The sequence below is a fragment of the Kwoniella shivajii genome, chromosome 3, assembly GCF_035658355.1.
Source record: "Kwoniella shivajii chromosome 3, complete sequence".
NCBI lineage: Eukaryota > Fungi > Basidiomycota > Tremellomycetes > Tremellales > Cryptococcaceae > Kwoniella > Kwoniella shivajii.
In genome coordinates, this window is record NC_085910.1 from 1,466,497 (window position 1) to 1,483,803 (window position 17,307).

General features: G+C 44.1%; 5 protein-coding genes across 5 annotated transcripts; 3 read left to right on the top strand and 2 right to left on the bottom strand.

The window, feature by feature from the left end:
* Nucleotides 1-25: 25 nt before the first annotated feature.
* IL334_002740 (uncharacterized protein) lies at nt 26-5,248 on the top strand (the record flags this gene model as incomplete). The annotated part of the gene is made up of 14 exons (XM_062934480.1): nt 26-47; nt 128-199; nt 265-342; nt 402-3,798; nt 3,849-3,930; nt 3,984-4,168; nt 4,238-4,398; nt 4,449-4,468; nt 4,596-4,610; nt 4,673-4,720; nt 4,778-4,800; nt 4,854-4,923; nt 4,987-5,129; nt 5,203-5,248. 14 exons carry the CDS (start codon nt 26-28, stop codon nt 5,246-5,248), a joined length of 4,362 nt encoding a protein of 1,453 aa, XP_062790531.1.
* An 85-nt stretch (nt 5,249-5,333) lies between these two features.
* IL334_002741 (uncharacterized protein) lies at nt 5,334-6,253 on the bottom strand (the record flags this gene model as incomplete). The annotated part of the gene is made up of 6 exons (XM_062934481.1): nt 5,334-5,461; nt 5,523-5,598; nt 5,668-5,765; nt 5,848-5,971; nt 6,087-6,122; nt 6,224-6,253. The coding sequence occupies 6 exons, from the start codon at nt 6,251-6,253 to the stop codon at nt 5,334-5,336; spliced, it is 492 nt and encodes a 163-aa protein (XP_062790532.1).
* Nucleotides 6,254-6,768: 515 nt separating this feature from the next.
* Nucleotides 6,769-8,429, top strand: IL334_002742 (uncharacterized protein; the record flags this gene model as incomplete). Its single annotated transcript, XM_062934482.1, has 9 exons — nt 6,769-6,912; nt 7,060-7,177; nt 7,269-7,376; nt 7,437-7,481; nt 7,584-7,723; nt 7,807-7,897; nt 8,005-8,062; nt 8,147-8,236; nt 8,300-8,429. 9 exons carry the CDS (start codon nt 6,769-6,771, stop codon nt 8,427-8,429), a joined length of 924 nt encoding a protein of 307 aa, XP_062790533.1.
* A 443-nt stretch (nt 8,430-8,872) lies between these two features.
* Nucleotides 8,873-13,130, bottom strand: IL334_002743 (uncharacterized protein; the record flags this gene model as incomplete). Its single annotated transcript, XM_062934483.1, has 7 exons — nt 8,873-10,262; nt 10,319-10,389; nt 10,440-10,608; nt 10,671-10,843; nt 10,893-11,339; nt 11,391-12,108; nt 12,220-13,130. 7 exons carry the CDS (start codon nt 13,128-13,130, stop codon nt 8,873-8,875), a joined length of 3,879 nt encoding a protein of 1,292 aa, XP_062790534.1.
* A 1,490-nt stretch (nt 13,131-14,620) lies between these two features.
* On the top strand, nt 14,621-16,585 carry IL334_002744 (uncharacterized protein; the record flags this gene model as incomplete). Its single annotated transcript, XM_062934484.1, has 3 exons — nt 14,621-14,768; nt 14,837-16,427; nt 16,477-16,585. 3 exons carry the CDS (start codon nt 14,621-14,623, stop codon nt 16,583-16,585), a joined length of 1,848 nt encoding a protein of 615 aa, XP_062790535.1.
* Nucleotides 16,586-17,307: the final 722 nt, after the last annotated feature.

Consider the following 17,307-nt stretch of genomic DNA (forward strand, 5'->3'; position numbering starts at 1 on the left):
CTCCCCCGAGGAGCAAACAACAGTCATGTCCACTCCGTCTCGAGGAGGTAAGTGTGATATACTCGTAAGGAACGGAGCTGTCTCTCCTTCGCGTGTAGATGATGCTGATTATCATTTCACCGAGTAGCTGGGAACTTTAATAATCCAATTTCACTTGATTCCTCAGATGATGACAAACCCGCGCGAAGTCAAGCTGGACGTAAGTCAACGTATGGTCGCACACCTCTACCATAATATATAAGCTAACCTTAGCAAATTTCACAGCTTCAAGGATTAGGTCAAACCCTCGAGGCAGCTCAACTACTTCGACGAGGAGAGTTAGTCTTCCTCAACCCCGTGGAGGTAAGTATCACATCCATCTAATCTCATTTCAGTAGTGATGTTGACCAATATCGCCATAGACTTAGATCTTTCTCTTGACGATTCAGGATCCGACACTGCCATTCCCTCTTCCTCTTCCTCTTCCAAGCGTAAATCCACACGTACAACTTCCAACCTCCTCCGGAATGCGATAGATCTAAGTGATGATCGATACATTACATCATCACCACATCAATGGATAACGCAGACTACAAATGAACCTGGATCATGGACCAATCCAGTAAAACTAGAACCGAGTGCTATCAGGATCATGAAATCAAGAGAGGATGCACCTGCGCCAAGTGGATCATGGTTGAACCCAGCTCCGTTCGTACTTCCAAATCATTCGAACCCACAAAGTGAAGCAGAAACGCAAAATCAACATGAAGCTGGAAGTTGGTTGAATCCCACTACGTTTATACCCACTTCCTCATCTTTACCTCAACCAACCACATCCGACCCCCAACCTACTACATCTTGCCCTCAACCTCCTAATCTTGCCGCTGCTGAATCGTGGGATTTGATCCAATCTTCTATATCGGGAATATCAACTCCTGGAACATCCACTCCACAATCGCTTGTTGAGCCATCTGGAACATGGTTGAACCCGGCAACTCTCGTCCTTCCCACATCGAATTTGGCAGACGTCGAACCAAATATACAGAGACAAGAGGAAGAGCAGGGACAGTTGGATGATGAAGAAGCAGAAGATCCATTCTTCATCGATCTGACTCCGTTTCAACAAGCGAGTCAATCAAAGATTCAAGATGATAAATGGACAGATGCTACTGCCATAATCCCTTCAATAGGGTTACCTTCACAACAACCCTTGCCAGATGCGTCCGGTGACAAACCAACATCGTTGGTAGAAGCCTCCGAGGATACTCAAAATTCAACATTTGATAAACCCGAATCAGGTGTTCCTCTTGAGCCTCTTCCCAACGTATCTCATCCACCGACCCCCTCCCCTGGATTGGGCTCATGGTCAAATCCAGCACCATTTGGACCTACTCATAATGCATCACTTCCACGACCCCACTCCCCCGAGCTAGGTTCATGGCTGAACCCAGCACCATTCGTGCCTTCTTCAAGTTTCAAACGGTCACCAAGTCCCACTGAGTTGGAAAGAGAGGAATCCAGGATCAGGAAGGGAAAAATGAGGAAATTGGATTCGCCTCTCACTGAGAACCTTGAAGCTCAAGCACAAGTGCAAGTGTCTGTTGACGTCGCGAGTTCCCACCTGAAAGAAGAACCAAAGAAGCGAAAAGGTCCAAGCTGGGTCACAGCCGATCAAGCGGTGGAAAAGAAAGCTTCAACCCATCCCGCTGTACTATCACCCATCCGTGATAAGCAAGATGATATACCGCAGACTACGAAGGCGGTACCTATAGAGAAGGACCAAGTGCCGATGTACGAGACAACATCATCAGTGAATGTCGACATGGAGATTGCGGCCGCTCTCCAAGCGTTAGAAGGATTCCAAACACCCGTTGCTGAAGATTCAATAACGCCGTTCGATCAGACAATGGACTTATTCGTGAAATCAAACTTCCCACTAAGAGACGCTTATGCACGGCCGTTGGATGTTTTAACAGCTCAGGCAGAAATCTCAGCGTTACCAATACAAGCTGCTGATCCAGCTGCAGACGTGATGGCACCCGATTTGGAGCTGGTTGAAGCTGACTTACCGTTACCTTCGACTGCGGCTGCAGCTTCAACAGAGCCTATTGCATGTGTTACACGTTCGAACGATGATCAAGACATGGTATCAGCAATTCAGTCTCCATCGGCGTTAATTGCAGCTCAAAGTGAACAAGTACATCTGCCGGATACCTCGGCGGAGGCATCGGAAGCTCCAATCTTACAAGAGATTGTACCGGAGGGACAAATTGACGAGGCACCTTCAAAAGCAAAAATCGTACAAGACACGTCAGATGAGCAACTCTCTTTACCTCGGGTGGAAAAGCCATCAACAACAGCGAAAGTTACCCCACACATCTCCATTGTTTCGATACCCCAAACACCGCTATCAAGTGACAGTCAAGAGGTTGAAGCGGAACTGAACGCGATCTTGATCAGTCCTATCGCAGATATGAGCTCTCTTGCTGTCCAAGAAGATGTGCCTGAAATATCCTCTGATCAAGGTTTGTCAGGGGACACACAGCTACTGCTGCCCGAAGTTATTGTAGAGGCAGAATCTTCAGCCAATGATTCGTTCTCGCCGGTCCTCCCGACCGGATCACCTGATAGTCCCCCTGGAGCTGTATTCGATACCGTGCTCTCGACCTTGAGAACAGACGTAGACGTTAAACCCACATTACCCGTACTCTCCCTGCCTGCAGCGTCTTTTGGTACTTCCTTGTCACATCCTATCGAGATAGAGCTAGATGACGATGACTTGGATTGCTTGACTAGCGATAGGGAGGATGAAAGTAGCTTACTGGAAGGGGCCGAACATGAGGTACAGAAAGCCCGGATTGGCCTGGACGAAGTCGAGATAATAGCTGGACCTTCTGATACTGGTAATAGACTCACACGTCATATTCGTCGATCTAGCAGTGTGCTATCAATTGAGGAGATCAAAAGTGACGACTTCATCCCCAAGGCCAACGCTTCTCGACGTGGCAGCCGGATCTCACATGGCACGATGACGAGCAGTATAATAGCTGCCTCGAGTTCGACGATAGGGCAAACGCTGAATTATCTCCGAACACGAACGCAGGCGAAGCGAAACAGTCCCCCTCTTTCGATCTCAACCACAAGAACGAAATCGCCCAGTCCAAAGTTCGAGGTTGTGATTCCCACTCGATCAAAACAGGCTTGGAGGAAGATCGTTGAAAATGAAGGAGAATCAGACGTGGAAGAGATGTTAGACGAGAATTCGGATGGTTCGCCATCGAGCGGACCGTCAAACACAGTCGACATGATTGAACACAATGGTTATACCCTTCAAAGTGCATTCCCGATCTCGGGAGATGTATCTACACCTTCGGACGTTGTGGAGACGCATATTCATACGATGCTCAATGACACAATACCCGATCCGTCACCACCACTTGATCGAAGATCACGAGCGAACCGTACGCTCAACACTTCATTAATCGATGAATGGAATCGGAAAAAGCCTCGTTTAACACAAAACCCCTCTCTCCATCGAGCAGTGTTTGAAGCATACATGGCACAATGCACATCAGCTGATGAGCCTCAAGCGGACGAAATCAGGGTTGTCAACGATGTCGATTCAGAAGGTGCACCGCCAGACTTTGAGTTTCAATACTCGAATGATATGCTGTATAATCCAGATGTACCGGATCCAGAACTGGGTTTAGGTTGTGATTGTGAGGGTCCTTGTAATCCAAACAGTAAAACTTGCAGTTGTGTGAAAAGACAAGAGGCGTATTTCTATGATTTAGGCATGAAGGGTTTTGCTTATGATCAGTGAGTGATATGAGATATTTAAGGTTACTTGCGCTGATGTGTTCTTATAGCCTAGGAAGAATCAAAGAGTCCACAGTCAGTGTTTGGGAGTGTGGCAAGAACTGCGGCTGTCCTCCTGAATGTATCAACAGGGTAAGCGGACGGCTCTACTCCATTTCACCTGCTGACGGGTGTAACTTCAATAGGTGATCCAGAGAGGCAGACGTAAGGACACGAAAATTGAACTGTTCAAAACAAATTGGAAAGGCTGGGGTGTAAGAGCTAGAGCTGCTATATCTGCTGGAACGTTCTTAGGCATTTATGCCGGCGAATTGATTAGTGAATTGGATTCAGAAGAAAGGGGCTTATTGTATGCACAGATTGGTAGAACGTATGTTTCCCCTTCCTAGGTGAAGGCCGGTTATTACACGTGCGCAACAATGCTGAAGTCTCATTATAGATATCTGTTCGACTGCGATGGTTGGCAAATCGCTAATCCACCTTCTGGACTACATCGCATCGATCCTAGATTAGCTGAATTGGCTGAATTGTCAGCTGAAAGAGCAAGGATGGCAGATGGGGAAGCTGATGATCCAAGTTATGTGTATTCGGCATACAGCGGTAGGTTTTCCCTTTCCAATCGAGAACACGAAGCTGACATATTGTGCTAGTTGATGCTTTTCACTACGGGGTAAGCTGGTTTGTTTCATAAGGGATAGCGAGCTGATTCATGACTCATCACTTTGCCGAGTATAGAATGTGAGTAGCTATCTCGATGAGTAATACCATGACGCTGATACCTTTCTTTTCCGTGACAGTTTACCAGATACTTTGTGAGCGGGCCTAACGTGTGTTGTTGAGAAACGGCGAGCTGATTAGCTTTCGGTCCTGACAGAACCATTCCTGTGATCCTAATCTTGCCATCACGCAGGCTTATGTAAAGGTGAGTATTCCAAATAGGCAGTACCCCGTCATCAGCTGACATTTTGTGATTCGTTAGGACTTCCACCCAGAACGACCCATGCAAGTTTCTTCCCTGCTAGATCAGTGCCCTCGCTAATATTCGTTCCATTCAGATTGGTCATATTTGCTCGACGCAACGTTGCTCGTAACGAAGAACTCTGTATATCATACAAAGGTATCCCAGTGAGTTCAGCTGAAATGGATTTCACAAAAACTTTGGATGAAGTGTCAACTGACATCAAACAGGACGACGAGGAAATCCCAATACCTGTTCCACAACCTAAACTTACTACTCGATATGCCAAACAGAAGAAATCGAAAACTTCAGCTTCTGCACATGTGACAGGTACAACAAAGGGTAAAGTAGCTGCCAAAGATAGATGCATGTGGTGAGTGTTCAGCTACTGCTTCTAGAATCCAAACAACCGCATAGCTGACTGTTTTCCATCACTCTCGTCGTAGTAAAACATCTAGGTGCGACGGGAGAATGTTTAATTACGGTGGATGAAGCTTCTTTTTGCCAAAGGGTTTGATAGCTAGATGGTATTATTTATGACGATCACGATTCGATCTACGATACACTACCTATGAATCTACGTTGTATTCTCTTCCATGTTCGCTTCTTCGTCCGTCGGTATAAGTTTAGTAGGTATTGGTAAACTTGGAGAATGATCTCCTAATGCTTCGTCCAGAGCTGACTGAAGTTCCGCAAGCAATTCTTCTGATACGAATGGTTAGTAAACGGTGCTTGATATGGTCTTGAGTAACACTGAAACACATACCTGCTTGCGCGAGAGCTACTTTGTATTCCTCATTGGCAACTTTCAATTCTTCTTGTAATTCCGTCAATCTCCTTGCCTACAATTGTCATTGGTATTGTATCGAAACAAAAAAGAGTCGAGCTGAGAGTAGAGAGAATGGACTTACTCTTGCTGAACTATCTTCTCTCTGAGGTATATTCTCTATCAATTTCTTAACGTCTTTACTTCTTCTTATGATATCAGCGACGAAAGTTTCTATTGCGGCTATTTGAGCAATTTAGCGCGGTCAGCAGAGTGAATTTGAGTCGTCGGGAAGTCAGGATTGAGGTGTGCTAAGCGGACGTACCTTTGTACTCTGCCCTATTGGCTGCGTGAGGAGTTTGTAATGTAGTCGGTATAGCTGTTGATGTTTGCTCGAATTCTGTTCTTTTGGTAATGTAATCTATTGATGTTGATGTTATCGTTAAGAGCTAGATGGTGCGTCAGTGTCTAGCAGTGATAATTCTATAAGTGATCACATCAGAAGGAGATAGGATGAAAAATTGGCATGGCATGATAGAGACTCAATACATTACTCTTACTCACATCAAGGATAGCATCCTGCAATTGTGTTATCCGGTCCTATTCACAATTACTTCCATTAGTTGTGACCTTGATGAAGCGTGCACTCGCATGTAGCTCTATCAAGAGCCGTCTTTAGAGATATGACAACTACGACTCACCATGTCAGTGGATAACTCTTCGTTGAGCATCTCGTGGTCTGGACTTGGAAGACCTCTTATCTTTATTGATACGAAAAGACCATCGAGATAAAGGATGGTCTTTTGGACGTTGATCTGTTACTGGGAGATCTTCTTGTCGAGTAAGCCCTCGACTATAGTTGTTACACGCATTAGTGCCTTGAGAAGCTATCACAACAACGAACAGATTTGCTCACATTGTCAGTCGCACGAATGAGGCGAACAACTATGAAGAAGAAGAAGAAGAAGAAGAAGGGACAGAACACAATCTTGTCGCATCCTCTGTGGAATTGATGAAGTAAATTGAGTGATTTCCGCCGGGATCTTCGAGATGTCAACAAAAGTCAGAAACACGGTCCACCAGTCACAATAATCTCCCTCCATACCTCATATTCTTCTACTCACTCTTTTCTCGCTCGAAGCTGACACATCCAGACGCACCTTCATCACGCGACATACACTAACAACCTTGAAGCTATATTAGCTGATTTGACGCTACGACGCCAAAAATCCAAGGAACTAAAACGATGACCAAGTTGGAGGTTTACGACACATTGTCTTCGCTACTCAACCCTTTGGCTTTGGGCGGAAAACATAGATCAACTGCTGAGATTTCAGATGGTCTCAAGAAGATACGGAGGATGGTATTGACTGAAGGTATACCTGATGTCGTGAGTGTCTATTCGTACAACCTGAAACGTATAGAAAAGCGTTTAGTTAGGCATTCACATGAATTAAACATGTTGAAACTGCTGTTTATCCGAAAAACAGTTTTCACTTCGGTTGAACAAGCAAGTATGCTGACTCAGTTGGAACAGTCTGGGAAACCATCGCTAAGATCAAAAATATGGAAGTTGATGCTGAAAGTCGATAATCTAAATGCTGAAGATTACTTGAGATGGGTATCGATGGGTCCATCTTCAGATAGTCATAAAAGTGAGTTGCTGTTGTCTCTTCCACACGATGTCCTCTTATACCAATAAATGTTGATCATACTAACGCATATCGTCCTTGTGTCTTGTGATAGTCAAGAACGATACTTTTCGAACGTTGGCGACAGATACTCAGTTCAAGGGGAAAGTCAAAGAAGATATGTTAATTAGATTATTAGAAGCTTTCGTCTGGAAAATCACTTGTATGTTTGTTTTCGATTACTTATTCATATTGAAGTTCATAGCTGACGTTGTCGGTATAGCTTCAGAACTTGAAGATGAAGGTCAGCCGTTCAAATATGTTCAAGGTGAGTCTGTGGATTCCCGTATTGACATCGAAAGACAGAAGTATAGTAGCAGCCAAACCACGATGCGATGACAGCTGATCACCATTGACCCAAATCAAATAGGGATGAACGTCCTCTCAGCACCGTTCCTATATGCTATGCCATCTCAACTAGAAGCTTTCGCTTGTTTTTCAACATTCATAGAGAATGGGTGCCCGTTATATGTCCAGCCGTCATTGAAAGGTGTTCATGAGGGTTTGAAGGTGAGCAACTTGTCCTCTGCTGGCTTGATGCGTTAGATTTTGGAATCTAAATGAAAACAACACGGCTGATTCAATTGACTCAGCTACTCGATAGATGCCTGGAGATTGTCGATCCTGAGCTGTATGATAAATTGGCTGAAAAGAATCTCAAAGCTGAAATATATGCTTTTCCATGTGAGTTTCTTCCTTCATTAAACCACATTCGGGCTAAATGGAGAACAGAAGAAAGTTCATCATCCGTCTCAAAGATTCACGATTGCTGACTGTCTCAATGTCCGTAGCTGTTATGACATTATGTGCTTGTACACCTCCGTTAGAAGAAGTACTCAAGTTATGGGAGTAAGTGGTTTTTTCTGTAACCTGTCATCATTGTTGGCAGGTTATGGTTAACGGATAGCATGTTGATGTATGATAACGGCATAGCTTCCTGCTGGCATTCGGGATTCACTTAAACGTTCTGTGTGTTATAGCACAACTACTTTTGATCAGACAAGAATTGATGGATTCGCCGTCGTACGTGATCATAACCACATGACGAGAGGAGAGGATCCTGTCAGCTGAAACCTCGTATAACAGTCCAATGAAGATACTTCGTACTTTCCCACCATTGGACGCAAGACCTGTTATCGGCGTGACTGTAGCTTTGGTCAAAGATATTCCAGAAGATCTATATAGGGAATTAGTCATTCATCCTTATTCATCTTAGGTATTTGTTCTACCGTAAAGGTGATTCAAACCTCTTGTACTATATCAGCGAACTTGATGGGGTTTCACTGTATTTAATGATTTTGTAAATGACATTTAACGACCTTATGCAAACCACTTGATGAGTCCTTTTTATGAGTCAATCATCCTGATATCTCAAAGATAAAGCCCTCTAAGAGAGAACGAGGTACATTTTATATGCATGTATGTATATATATGTAAAGTAAGGAATGTATGCTGGGTATTCTCCATCAAACTAATCTACCCAAATCCACATTAAAATCGTATATCCGTGATCCTGTACATATTCATTATGCTCTTATCGTTGTCGTTATTCTCGTTATCGTCGTATGAAAGTCGTGATAGTCGTAATTGTCGTAAAGTCGTTGCAAAGTTTGTTATATTATCCGCTTCCTTCTCAAACATCAATTGAAACCATGACATTCAGATCTTCCCACCTAAATCTCTCTTCCTACTACTGACCATCGTCCCGCCTCTTCCGACAGCTGCTGCTTTACCCGCCATTTTTGCAGAAGTAACACTTCCACCTCTTACTGAGCTTGTTGTTGCCGTCGTGCCTCGTACTGAGGGTGTGTTCGCCCTACTTCTAGGTGGAGTTCCTCTCGTAGAAGGTGTGTTCGCCCTTAATCTGGGTGGGGTTCCTCTGGCTGATATAGTTCCCCTAGTTGCCGCTGCGGCACCATTCCCTACAGCTGACTCTCTCGTTGAAGGTGTGACCGGTCTCCTGGCTGTTCCTACGAAAAACGTTGACCCTCCTCTTACCGAAGCTGCACCTCCCCTGGGTACTGAGGTGTTTCCTCTTACTGGAGCTGTAATACCTCTTAATGGTGTAGTTCCTCTTACACTAGTTCCCCTTATCGAAGCAGGTTTGTCCTTTTCCGGCGTATCGTTATACGGTATTCCTAGTCCTTTTGTCTCGTCAAAAGCTTTCCATAATCCCACTACTGAATCTTCTTTACTTGGCATCTTTTTTATTTCATTCTTATCATCGATATCGTCATGACAATCAGGATTGACCTCTTTCTGCTCCGCACTCGCGATTTTAGGTTTATTGACTAGAGTAGGTTTAGTTGATGATCTACCAATCGGAATTCGTCTCCCCTCAGTAATACTTGGCGAAGAAGTATTCCTGATTGAACCGATTTGTGATGAAGACGCAGGAGTAGATGCTCTCCTAATGTTGGTGGTAGTTAAAGTCGTTGAATTACCTAAATTCCATGCTGGTTTAACTTGAGCTGTTGCTGTGGCTAAGGTCGCCGTCTGGAGTGGTCTCAATCCACCACTCATCATTGTAGGTGGTAACGATCTTCTGTTTTTGGGTCCTGTTGGTGTGATACCATTTTCATTATCACTTTGATTTGATAAATCGGGAGATCTCAATCGATGTGCGAATTTAGCATTGGCAGCTTGACTCGCTACGTGACCATTGCTAAACCTTCTTTGTAGCGCTGGGTGACTTTGTGATGATATTCTATTTTTCCCTGGTGCAGCGGTCGAAGCGTGCATGGAGCTGATTCTGTTGGTGGGATTGACCTTTGATGAGGAAGAAGATCGTTTTGGTTTCGCTCTGACGTTAGGTTTCACCTGATCCCCCGATTTGAAAGCGAAAGACATTTCTGATATGCCATCTGATACCATTGAGATGGAATCGTCATCCACTTTACGTGATCTAAACGATTTGGCCGGGGATGATCCATCAGTCGTTTTTGTAGGTACTTTCGTAGGCGTTCCTGCTATTGATGGTAATGTTGGATACTTAGATTTTGGTGGTGATTCATGGGTCTCAGATGATCGCTCTCTAGATGTGGACGTACTGATCGGAGTAACCTAATTAGTATCGCGTAGTAATCGCAGATGAGTCGCACTTACTCGTTCGTCTTCAAGAGCGCATCTGTGCTGCCTGTCTTCGATTTCAGATGCCATTCGTGGACTTTGACGAACTGGATTGCTAATTAGTTGCTTGTCACTTCGGAATTTCACCTGCACTCACCCGGTACAGATTTCTGGCTCTGATCGAAATGCTTCTTTTCCCCATACCAGAATGTCGTTTGCTTCCATGGTCATTCGTAGAATCACTTTTTGAAGTTCTCTGAAAACTCGCGATCGGGAGTTGAGTCATACCAATTCTTTCACATAGGAGAGAGACGTCTGTCAGTTGACTATCAAGAAACAAGAGTGGTTAGCCTGCTGATATACATAAGTCAAATGATTGGACACGTACACCACCCAGAGTTCGGCAGTATCTCCCCCTTTTAAGATATCACTTAATCTCTTAAAAGACTTCTTTCCTTTTACCGAAGTAGTCTCTTTCTGGGCCCTTGAGTGGGAGCCTTCTGGCGTCGGTAATTTCGTCTCACTGATCAACATCCGATTAGATTTCGGTGTCATGAGGAGCTATTCAAAGAGTCAGCCATGAATCCTTGGACTGTAATAGCGGACTTACTTTATCCTTTTCCAGACCTTCAATCCTCGCCCATATATCTCTGGTTTTCTCCCTTTCCTCTTCATTACTCTTTTCATCTTCGATAGTCCTTACTATACCCTCGACTTCATCGACCATGGATAAAGTAGCTTCGTATTCTTTCAAACTAGGATCTGTGTTGAACAATAGATTTTGGAATAGTAAAGGATATTTCAGTAACCTTTGAAATGGTTTTGATAGTGAAATGATCAATCCAGCTTCTCCACGTTCAGAAGCTAATTCTTCTAATGAAAGCAACTTTCTAGCCAGATGACCCTGTTCAGAATCTTCCACCTTTTTTGAGACTCGCTTCGTTTTATTGGTGTGTGGATGAGCGGGATCGGAGAACAGTGTCAACGTTTCGTCCACTTGAGATAACGCTTTTTCGAGATGTAGAACGTAGGTGGAGTATTCTCTCAATATATATGACTACAGATCGTTAGCTTAATGTCTTACTACATTGAACATCGTCCAGCTTACATGAGAAGTGAAGACGTCTGCTAAACTCCGTACCAAAGGATATTGATCCTCGTATCTCCTTTTCAACGCTGCTGCAAGTTTGATGTGACCTTCTAGTATCCCTCCTGATAAGACGGTCAGGACTTTTTCCAAATCTTCAGGTAGTCTGACGTCTCTTCCATTCATTGAGCCACCTGAGCTGACTCTGGAGCTCGCTTTATGTAGTTTGTTGTGTAGGCTACTGAATCCAGGATGATATGACGTTCTGTTATTGTTGTCAGAAGGATGCAAGTTCGACTGGGAGGAATATGATCCTTGTCGCGTTGCTGGGGGAGGCAATGATTGGTGTGATCTAGTTCCCTTTAAACTTGAGAAACTGGTTCTATGTGATGGACGACCATTTGTGAGTATATTATAAGCGTTCATCCTCGCTGCGCTTGAAGGTGGTGGACCCGCTGTTCCTCTGGCGATAATGTCGTCATTTGGCGTTACTGGTGGTGCAGTGCTAGCAGATGAGTCAGATGGATATCGTTCTCCGCTATAGCGAGATGAAGCATATCTCGCGGCTATTGGTAGATTCACAAATGACTCGTTACCTGATAAAGCTGGTGAAGCGGGTGACATTGTGCGTGAAAGTTCTGAAACGGGATCGTATAAATCCAAATGAGGTGAGTTGGCTGAAATGGGTATCAGTGATTTACAGACTGTGTCGTTGAATCTCATAAGATCTTGTACGTATCTATGGATGAGAATGGGCGTCAGCTTGATGGACTGGTTGAACGTCACCAGAGAGGCACATTGAAGAAGATATAATTTATTCGAGCCATGGTATAGATTCACTTCCACTCACCTCTCTTCAGAGCTTACGATTTCCCAAAGAACTTCCTGTCTGGTCCTTTCTTTCGGACCTAGATTAGCTATTAATTCATCTTCGGCCATCTCGCTCCAGCTGTTAAGTTGAGGTAGATAACTCATAGTGCTAGTCGCACCAGTCGACATCTCTGACGGGGTCGGAGTTGGCGACAGGATTGTTGAGCTCTTAGTCGGTGAATCACTCGTTGATCGACCTTCTAATGTTCGAGGTGGTAGAGAAGCTTTGCGAAACGTTGGTGTACGTATTGCTAGCGAAGGTAAGAAAGGTGATGTCTGTCTAGAGATAGGTCTCGGTCTGTTGGTGTTTGTGGACTGGGAAGTTGTCGGCCTCGAAACTTGTGTTGTCGAGAGGGATGTTGGTGGTCTTAATGTCGACATTGAGCTTCGTTTCAAAGGTAGAGTCGATGATGATTGTTTTGTACCATCATCGGATTTAGGATTCAGTTGTGCAGATTCGTTGATAGCGTCTTCCAAGAGTACACTTGTTGTGGGTGTAGGTGCGGGTGATCTAAACGTTACTTTCTTTCCTCCTGGATTCGCTTTATTTGTATCTGCAATATCACTAGAAGCACTAACCGATCTATGTCTATTCGTATTTTCGGTCCATGACCCAGTGACCGGTGAACGATCTACATTCAGGAACTGACCGTGAACAGAATGTGGTCTGGCGCTTTCAAGAGCTGTATGATGATTTGTCCCAGGTTTTATGGAGTTTGCTGCATTGATCGTTGATTGCGGTCGTTCAGCTATATGAGATTTTGATGAGATCTTCTTTATACTGTTGGACTTAGATGGCGATACATTCTCTTTGTCTCGAGTCGTTGATGAAGAGGAAGATCTTTCGTTTGAGCTTGGACCATTTTTGAATCTTGACAAAAGCGATTTCATCTTGTTGCTGCTACTGCTTTAATAGCTAGCTCTGATCAAGGGTTATTGCTGGGCGCGACCGTCGAGTACGAGTGATTCCTATTGATGAAGGTGAGGGTATTGAGGTTGGATGTGGATGCAGTGATACGTTACGGTTTCCTTCATTGGTGACGATTGTAAATTGATGTTTAGGTTGAGCACTTTTGCCTCTGTAAATTCGCGCGGATCGCAAGGAGGTTTGTAGACGTAAAGCAGTCGTTGAGGGGGGTTATCGTGTAAATCCAAAGGCGTGTTGTAACTCAATGTTAGGTATGAATGGTTGTTTGATCGAAAATCAAAGAAGGGAAATAGATGATCATGATTCAATCAAAAGGACATATTGGTCATTAGAACGGAAACCGCCGGTCAAATACTTTAGAATGAACACAACATTACACTCATAGTGCATGGTCTACAATTACCTCGTTTTGCATACTGCTCGTGTAAGACTGACTGGCTGATGTCGACCGAGGTCAGACGCATGATCCTATGGCCGATCGATGCACGTGAATAATAGCACCACTTGCAGGTGCATGGAAAATACAATGCTGAAGCACGGTGAAGCCCAAGAGTCACATTCAGTAAGACATTCGTCAAAGTACCTCAGAGCATACACAATTCAGAGGGAAGACGCCCTTTTGATGAAGCGAAAAGGTAATAAAGACATCGTGCTGCAATCAATCCATTATAGACTCCTGAATGAATCTCATCCATTCTAGAGTTCAAACATGACATGTTGACAAAAATGAATGCAAAACAAGAATCAAACATTGAAAATGAGCAGAAACAAAAGTCAAACGCGGTCTGTGCGCGTCTTTCTATTTACAAAAGTGCCACATTCGAGGAAACTATTAATATAGTTCATCAACGAAGGAATAATTCCGAGCGTCATGGAACAATTGATTCCGGCTGCATAGCTTCTGTGCTGACGTAATCGTAATCCCCAATCCGGTGTTCGGACAATGAGAATACCACCAAAGGGGTTAACCGAGAGTGGTATGTTGAATTTATTCATTTCACAAACTCATCATCATCACTTTCAACTTTGGCTGTGCATCGTTGTTACATTTCTGATACCACCAGTAACTGTTGTCTTGTGTACATTACCTTCTTCAACATTGCTTGAACATCATAACCGCCTTTGAGCTGTCGGGAAGGATCCGAAGAACTATTCTAGAGTTGTAAGTAGTTCCTCTTAACAAATCAACTTCGCTTCGTCCTCATGTTCTTACCCTTGCACATGACGTAGTTTTGATCATCAACCAAATTCCACTTCATTTGTATATACAGCAAAGTCAGACTTCTCATTGGATACACATCTTCTTTCTCACTTTCAGCTTTAAACATAACAGAGCGACAGGTGGATTTCAAATTCGACCGTCCACTTCACTTGACAAGCTTGGAGTGGAAATATAATCTACATTCGCTTTACAAGAAGTATACCTACATGCTGGGTCGGCAGAAATTTTATCATGACAGTACTGGCAAAACCATCGCGGTCATATGTCACTGCGGAACATGTCCCGGACGAATTACTTGGAACCGCTTATACAGCGTCAACAAGTACGACAAAGAAACTATCCAAGAAGATAGAAGGTGGATTTAAGACGTATCGACCTCGTGAGTAAACAAGATGCGAGATTGAGTAGTCGTTCCGAATGTCATAGCTAATGGTGTCGTGCCTGTAGCCCTCGCCGAAACTCATCTGCGCCGACCGCTGGGTTATGATCCTCATCCTGAATCCCATTTTGCGCCTTTACCACCTGCATTTCATCTATCTGGGAAACATAAGAAAGACGCCGCTTTAGCAGGACAAAGAGCTGAATTAGAACATATCTTGCAACCCGAATATAAATCATACAACTATGATTTGGAAGGTGATTCTTCCAGTATAGCAGGGCCAAGTAAAAATCATTCATCAAGGACCGCAGGCGGTTTGAGTGGATTGGAGAAGAAAAGTAAATCGTCTGGAGGGGGAGGGGGAAATGGATTGAGATCTTCTGCATCGATATCAAGTTTTCATCAACAACCTACTTCAGGCGGTGGTAGAAGATCAGGTGGTGGTATCTACGTCGATTCCAATGGTAAATTACACGACAACGAATTTGATCCATTCGGTCATGTATCTGAAATGTCAAGAGCTAAATCGAGAAGAAGAAGCGCGTTCGGATCGGATAGAAGGAAAGGCGATTCATCCTCTTCAGAATCAGGAAGTGACATATCGGATAATAATTTACCTCGAAGAAGTACTGATACAGGAAGAGAAAGGGAAGAAGAGGAGATCAGGAAAAGGTTGGAAATGGAAAGGAAAAGATTAGACGATGTTTCAGGATATGCAGCTGCAAGGAGAAGAAGCATGATGATCGATGGTAGAACGACTCCTTCCATTAGGTCAAGTGAAGATGGTAATGGTTTCATACCATCAATGTATTCGGCAAGTTTAGCTCCTGCCATGACAAGTAAATCAAAATCACAGGGTCATTATGTGCGTTCACCGCTTTCACCAACGTTCGACCATTCTCCGGTTCACTCTACACCACCCGAAAAGACAACCGAATCTACCAAGCACAAGGAGACAAAATCAAGGGTTGAAGTATCAAAAGATGGGTCAAAGAAAATAACAGGATTTGACGCACCTATATCACCTGTCCCACTTCACACTCCATCAATGGGTAATGATCATCTACTACCACCACCACTCTCAGTAATCTCTTCTGGTTCAGGCCGGTTGAGTCCCGGCACAAGGGGAAGTATCGATACAGGTCGGGAAAGGCCACCTAAACCAACTGAACGACCACGAGAAGAGCTATTCCCTGAAACACCTGCTCAGATCAAAAGACGTGAAGAACGTGAGAAGCGGTCAAGGCTAAGACCAAGTGGACTTGCGGTTGATACCGTCATTGCTGGAAGTGGTAAAGCTAGGATATTACCTGAAATTGAGATTGTGGAAGATGACGATCCGAGAATTGTTTTCCCATCCGAGGGGAAGACGACCAGGGTACAGTCGACCCACGATCATGTGATAAGGGGGCCCTTTAGTCATGCGCTGAACGCTCTAGGTGATGGTTCGTCTGGTCTAGGTTCGAGAAGGGCAAGTTCAGCTAGGTCGATAGGAGGTGGTAGTAAACCTTCGACAATGGTGGAGGAAGACGGTGGATATCTACCCAGTAGATGGGCGAACGGTGATAAGAATCTACGGACAACAGAAACGGACAGAGAGAAATATAGACCTATGGAATGGAGAAACGTCGATCCCAGTGGGAAAGTCGAAGATTGGCAGTGAGTAATTTTTCACCAAATATCTGCGATGTGGCTAATGTTGGTATAGCCCCTCGACCAAGGATCAGTTTAAAAGGAACATGAAAGATATAGCTACTTCTGCTCGGTTTAGTTTATTCAGAACGAAGAAGAAGCTCTTGAGGAAAGCGGAGATTTGAACCTTGAGTGGCTTAAGAGAGTCGGACAGGCTTTATCATTGTACAAATTTGTTGTATTCTGATCTTGGATATGGAACAAAGTGTAGCTCCGGGTGGACTTAAGTGCACTAAAATGCATGATTGGTTACAGAATCATTCATCGACTGACATGCTTCTAATCGTCTGTATATTATTCCTTCAACGGTCAGGACCCTGCAGCCAGGTGGATTGCAAGTAACGTCACCCCTCTATCCTGACAGATGCATTGCCACCAAAGTCAGAAAATGGTGGACAAGTCCGCTTATCTGTTTTTCCATGTGGTGTGTTTTTGATGGCACCTATATTGCAGGATCTACCATTGGTCCGCTTGAGTTCCAGACTTTTCCTTTCTTTTCGGGGAAATAAAGGTCGAACCACGCATTCTCTCTTCTTTCTCCGCTGCGCAAGGTCCCATTATTTGACCTGCAACCTGTGTGTACGTATGTGCGGATGATGAAGGAAACTCATCCAGCCAAGCATGCAATAAATGCAGAGTCATGAAGTTGATGAAGGGCATCATTCCAAAGTATTATTGACTACTTAAAATGCCTAGTGATTTGCGAAATGACGATGTTTGATGGGATTTTCCAATTTTCAATTGTGAGCCCTCGTGTTGTTTTACCTAATGCGGTAATAAACTTCCTTTTTCACTTGGCTTTCTTGGGGGGAAGCTTGGTAAATAATTGCCAAGGATTGCCAAGCGA